Genomic DNA, 6364 nt, shown 5'->3' on the forward strand with positions numbered 1-6364 from the left:
GGTCTTCGAAAGCTCCTTTTCTCCCCATGAACAGCTAGCTCTTCTCCCAGGAAGCCGTCACTTGAGCTTTTCATTGCAGCCTTTACCAAAACCTGTCAGCAGGAGGCGTCTTCAGTCCTGCAATCGCAAAGTTTTTCAGCCAAACTGCAGGCCTGCGTGTTTACAGAAGTAGGTTTAGGTAAAGGAGAAAACTTCCCTGAGAGGCCCCGGGAGTGCCCACAGCTCCACTCGGACCGCACGCACTGGGCAGCGATACCGGCTTTGTGCCTTACCTTCCTCCCTACTCTCTCCCTTCTCCTCCGCGCTAGCATCGGACTTCTCTGACGACAAACGGAGACCTCTGACCTGCCCCTTACATCAGTACGGACCTGGGCAGGCAGGGGCACTGGTCATTTTCACCAGCAGCTGATAACGCGAATGTCACTAACGAAAGCCTACGAGCCCCCGGGATGCGACCAAGGGAACAATCGGAGCCTTCGGGAAGCGGCCCTTCCCGGCCCAAATGCTCGGAAGGGGCGGGCCGAGCAGGGCGGCGGTGCAGACTCGGAGCGCGCCGAGCGTACCTGCCCCCCGGCTATGAGCCCCGACTCCGCAGGGAGCGGGCGGGCTGGTCACCGCACGTCGTCCAGGCCCCGCCCGGCCCCCGCAGCCGCCAGGGAGGCCCCTGCGCCTGCGCGGCCCGCCGCCTTGTGGGTAACCTCGGGGCCCGAGAAGAGGCGAGCGGGAGGCGCGGCTAGAGCGTCCCTCCCCAGCTCGCATGCTCCGTGGCCCGGCGGCTAGAGCGTCCTGCTTCCTGGCACCGCGTGTGACCTTCCCGCGCGAGCACCGATGCTGCCGGCGGCCGCTCGCCCCCTGTGGGGGCCGTGTTTCGGGCTCCGGGCCGCCGCGCTCCGCCTCGCTAGGTACCGCGGGCCGCAGAGGCGGCCGTTGGGGCGCTGGGGCACCGAGGGTCGGGCCGGCGGGCAGGGTAGGGGCGGCACGCGGCCCGGGCCGAGGCAGCCGGGCGCCTGGGGGCGCAGGTCTGGGGCGAGGCGGGCGGCGGGCGAGCACCCTCGCAGGCAGCCCAGGCCTGGCCTCGGCGGGACCCTCGGGGCCGTCCCGTGCCGACTTTTTCCCGCGCAGGCTGCTGAGAGAGTCGGGGGCTCCAAGGTTGCAGATTCTCGGGTCGCCTTGGCACCCCCCCGCCCCCGTCGGTGACCTTGGCTGACTCTGCCTGTCTCCGGGCCTCAGTTTCCCCCGCAGCAAAATGACGTGAAGGACTCCTATTCGTGGATCCGGTGTTTTGCTGCCTGGTGCCCTGTGTTTGGAAAGGCTTTGTGCAGCAAATGCATTTAAGGCATTGATTTACCTCCACCGGGTTGGGAGAGCCCCATTCAAACCAGAAGCTTAACGTTTGGATTGCTAATAACATGTGGATTCCTAGGGCTTTTTGAAGAATTTAAAGTCACTTGGAAATCTTTTTGTTGTTGGTGTGGCCCCCTGAGGTCTGGAACCTTCAGGTCGGGACCAAGGAGCTAGGTGATACACCAGTCCATGGACTGCAGCTCCTGGCACCCTCCTTCCCTGTGGGTCTCTGCACTCAGCCCCCTGCGTGTGCCAGGCCTAACTGGCTCCATTTGAACGGGGGGGTGCTAGGCAACAGGTACCCGCTGTCTGTGCTGCACGGCAGTTAAGGAGCAGTAGCCATCACAGGGGCGAGGCCCTTGCCGGCGCACCCCTGGATGACGCCCCCAAGGAGTACCCCCCCAAGATCCAGCAGCTGGTCCAGGACATCGCCAGCCTTACGCTCCTGGAGATCTCCGACCTCAACGAGCTCCTGAAGGTAGCGAGGAGTATCCTGGCTTGTTGGTAGTTTGTTCCTACGCTTAGCATGTGGAGTAACCCTGCTCCCCTCTGTCCCACAGAAAACGCTGAAGATCCAGGATGTTGCACTTATGCCAACAGGTGCAATGCCAGGGGCCACCCCTGCTGCCGCCACTGCAGCCCCTGAGGTGAGCCTGCCAGAAATGTTGCCAAATTCTTGTGTTGTCCCCCATTTCTGAGACCTGGAGCCAGCTTCAGTGTCTATGCAACCTGCAGCCTGTGCCCATGCCCACTGTGGCTTCCCTGGGGACTCCTCATCCCCAGCTTTTTCAGTCTTTGCTCATGCAGAGACCACACTTACGGCATTGGGAGACAGATGCTAAGCCAAGAGGAGCAAGAAGTTTATTGACTATTAGAATGTTTTAGGTGATGGGCAAAAAAGTAGGAGAGGCGTTTAGGCTGGCGGGGCTACAATTTCAAGAAAGGGCTCAGTGAGGCGACAGCCTTTGAGGGGAGACTAGAAGCATCAGGAAGAGAGCTGTGTGCCTTCAGGGCACAGAGAGCACACGGCCTGGCTGCAGTTGTCTGTCGCTGGAGGAGCAGGAGCAGCAGCAAGACCAGGCTGGAGAGAGGGAACTGGGCACCCTGGTCCATTGGGCCTGGAGACCACAGGAGGACTAGGGCCCAGGAGGTGGGTGCCAGGGCAGCTTGGGTGTTTGCAATAAAACCAGCAGGCTTGAAGTCTTAGGTTAACTTTTTTTTTTTTTCAATTCTTATCAAAAATCTCAAATTCATCAACAAGTAAGTGAATACTTTTAGCCACACACCCATAACCCAGGCGACACTTTGTCGAGGTTTGGCCGTGTTTGCTTCATTTGTTTCTTGAGATTTTTGCTGAGACTTAAAGTAAGTTCCTGACCTGTCATTTCCCCTTCACTTGGTTTAGCACACGTGGCTAAAGGCTGTTAGCGCGGGTGTTCCCGTCAGGAGCGACGAGGTAGCCCACGGTGTTCAGGTTTCCCCGGCACCTCCAGGCTGTTGTTTACCAGTTGCTTTACCTCACCCAAGCAGTACTGGCAGGGTGCATTCGTTGTTGGGGTCTCTTAAACTTCTTTAATGGAAATCCCTACCTTCCCCTGAACTGTCATCTGCTGGAGTCAGGGATCCTGTGGGAGTCCCAGGTCTGAAAGTGAGGCTTCCATGAGCCGTGGCTCCTCACCCCTACCCCGTGAACTGGGCAGTGGCATTTTGGAGAAGACGGGTACTCTGTGACTTATCATCCAAGCTGGGACATTCGAGAATGGGGGGCTTCTGTTGGTATTATCGGCAACAGGCCCAAGCCAGGACTGTCCCAGTCAATCGGGATGTGGCCCTGTTCACACTGGCTTTGTGACTGGGTCCTCACAAGTCACCTCGGGAGCATGGCCATGCCCTGTGCTCCCCCGCTGGTCTGTGAGAGAAGGTGGCGGCTGAAACACTGTGAATTGTTCACTGATAGGTAAGCCAGGGTTTAGCCAAGGGTCCTGCAGGGTCGTATGTAACATCTCCATGCTGTTGTGCCCACTTTATGAGTTAAGACACCTGAGGGACAAGAGAAATAGTGGGGGGGTCTGTAGAGGCAGGAGCCCCCAGGCAGTAGAGCAGCTCTGAACGCTGACTGGCGGGTGAGGACAGAGCACAGGCTGGTGTGTCCTCCAGCTCCTAGGCCCGCCTGGCAGTGTGGGTCCCCCAGGGTGGAAGGCTCTGCTGGGATGTTGCAGCAGCCTTCGGCCAGGCTGGCCCATCCCTATGGGGCTACGGGAAGGGTGCTGGGTGCCAGCGTACCTGCCTCACCCCTTCCTCCCCCCCCCCCCACAAGGTGGCAGAAGAAGACATCCCCAGGCAGAGAGAACGAACACATTTCACTGTCCGCCTGACAGAGGCGAAGCCTGTGGACAAGGTGAAGCTGATCAAGGAGATCAAGAACTATATCCAGGGGATCAACTTGGTCCAGGTGAGGCCGGCACATGGCCCTTGTATGGAGTGGGTTGGGCGGGGCAGCTCCCCCCACCATGTGCCTGACATTACTGTCCACCATCACCCTGCCCCCCCCGCCACAGGCAAAGAAGCTGGTGGAGTCCTTGCCCCAGGAGATCAAAGCCAATGTCGCCAAAGCTGAGGCTGAGAAGATCAAGGCGGCACTGGAGGCAGTGGGCGGCACCGTGGTGCTGGAATAGGCCTGGCTCCAAGGACTATGGAGGGGCTCTGAGGCCCCGTTAGGCCCGCCCAGCACCTGGCAAGGCCAGGGTCCTGGGCTGCAGCACGAACTGGCACTGGATGCCAGCCAGCCTCCATTTGGGAGGGAGGAGTGGACCTGTGGGGGCGGGGTGGCTGCTGCCCCTGAGAGCACTGGGGGGACGGACTCAAGGAACCCCGAGTCAGCAGGTGGGCTCCTGTGTGGCTGGCGGGAAATACACCTTTGAGACTCAGCGCGTGCAAATCATGTGCGTGGGATCACTACTGCAGGGCCTGGACCCCTGGCCCCACAGGACATCTGAGGGGTCCGCAGACGTTGGGGTGCACAGGTGTGGCAGCAGTCTCAGCCCTCAGCGGGCAGGATCCACATGACAAGGAGTGGCCTGTGTGTGGGTGGGAGTGGGGGCTCTGGACGGGCTCCCTGCCCTGCCCCATAGTGGCAGTTGCCACGTGGTCAGACGCCAGGGTTTCATCCACAGCTGGGACTTTGGGTGCATGTTTGTCATCTCTTTAAAAATTGGAAACTGCAGCTGCCTGCCCACGGAGGCCAGCAGCACAGCCCAGCCCGGCAGTGGGGAGGGCGGGCAGGCGTGCACCCTGCACGTGGAGTGGTGTAGGGATTGTTTCACCACCCTGCCATGGTTGGGAATGGCAGCTGCTTCACTGGCTGTTAGGAGGTGGGGGGCTGGGGGACCAGGCCGTGCGCGCCTGCTAGGTGGGAGCAGGAAGTCCCTGTTCTTGGAAGGATGTTCTGTAAGGCCCCAGCCTTCAGGCTCTCCGGGGAGCTGGGGAGTTGGCAGGTCCCCCGGGGCTGTGAGGCCACGGGCGTACAGAGGGCCAGAGGAGCACGTCTCCGACTGAGCCCCAGCTCCGTGGTGCCAGCTGAAGGGTTAATGATTGCAGCTCAGCCCGCCACGCCTCCCAGGAAGGGACCTGCCTTGCTCTCCCTTTGTAACCTGGGAGCCCATCCACGGGTCTTCATCAGTACAGGGCGATGGCTCCATGGGACTCCCACCTTGGGCAGCCACTTAGAACTGGGGTAAGCCTGAGACCTTGGAAGGTATTGGGTTTGGCTCGTGGGCTCACCACCCTTGGGGCCAAGTGCTCATTTTTTGCAGATGCCAGCCCCGGACTCTGTAGGTGTCCCCCACAAAGGCTTTAGGCCGAGTTTCCCCAGCTTCTCCAACCATAATTCCAGTGGTCCTGCCGACCTGTTCAACCCTGTACCTGGAGGACATGGGCCCTGTGGCCTTCTCTGACTCCACCTCTCTTGGGCACCTCTTCTTTCCCTGGGGCTTTCAAGCCTATGAACCTATTGTAGAATATGCACAGGGTCTTGAGTTCCCTGACCTAGTTCTGTTTTCTCAGAAGGAGAATGCTGCAGTTTCCCTGGTTCTGCCCCAGGTTCTGGCTGGGTCCTTCATTGCCTTTTTCAGGCTTCCCATAGTTTATCTGCCCCAGAGGTGTGAGGATTGGAGCTGTGCTGTGCTTCATGTTATGTTTTTATCTATGCAGTTCTGGGCCTGGGCTCTGGGCTCTGGGCTCTGCCCTTGGGGAAGAGGGCTCATGCTCCATGGATCCTGGCTGTACTGGCAGCGGATCCTCCTGGGCTCTGCCTGGCGGGTGACCTAGGTGAGGGGTAGGCTGCAGCCCCTGGCCTGGCCCTCTTCTTCCTAGGGGTCAAGCAGACTCCCTGGGGACATGGTGGCCCTGGGGTGAGGATCGCCGATGTGGGATCATCGTGGACGCCTGGGTTCCTTCTGGGAGAGATGCAGACAGCAGGCAGGACCTCAGCGGCTTGGCCTCAACACAGGACAGGATGGGCTGGGGAGAGGCACGGGGTTGGGTTGAGGGCTTTGGTGACACTTTGGTGGGCAAGGGCAGGAACCTGCAGCTCTTAGCTTGCTCAGGAATTTCTGTAAACCAGAGACCACCTCTTGCACCCAGACATGCTGATTCTTTTAACAAAGGACAGTCTTGTGGGTCTCGTGTATTTTAGGCGTGAGCTCATCTCCTTGTCCCCTCCTTACCCAGGTGTGGGCAGCATCTCCCACTCTCCCCCACTGTTTGCTCCCCTAGTACACCTGTGACCCTCTGTTGCCCACACACACTTCAGCCTCCACCTCCACATCTCCACTGCTTTGGAGAGACCCTGTTCCCCTGAAGCCAGTGGGAGGGGCGCTTGTCTTGGACACTGTCTCTGACACTGTCTTTGCAGCCAGCCATTCACTCCTCCAGCCCAGACCTTCAGCAGACGACCTTGGGGCCAGAGACCAGCCCCACACGGTGTGCCTGCCTGGGGCACAGCAGTCGGCTAGTGGCCACA

The 6364-nt window shown here is 59.9% G+C and overlaps 1 protein-coding gene across 1 annotated transcript; it reads left to right on the plus strand.

The window, feature by feature from the left end:
• The first annotated feature begins 732 nt into the window (after positions 1-732).
• Positions 733-4272, plus strand: MRPL12 (mitochondrial ribosomal protein L12). Its single transcript, XM_049860059.1, has 5 exons — positions 733-902; positions 1636-1822; positions 1905-1991; positions 3662-3796; positions 3903-4272. The coding sequence occupies exons 1-5, from the start codon at positions 829-831 to the stop codon at positions 4017-4019; spliced, it is 600 nt and encodes a 199-aa protein (XP_049716016.1). The 5' UTR covers positions 733-828; the 3' UTR covers positions 4020-4272.
• The last annotated feature ends 2092 nt before the right edge of the window (positions 4273-6364 follow it).

Source organism: Elephas maximus, chromosome 19 (assembly GCF_024166365.1).
Source record: "Elephas maximus indicus isolate mEleMax1 chromosome 19, mEleMax1 primary haplotype, whole genome shotgun sequence".
NCBI lineage: Eukaryota > Metazoa > Chordata > Mammalia > Proboscidea > Elephantidae > Elephas > Elephas maximus.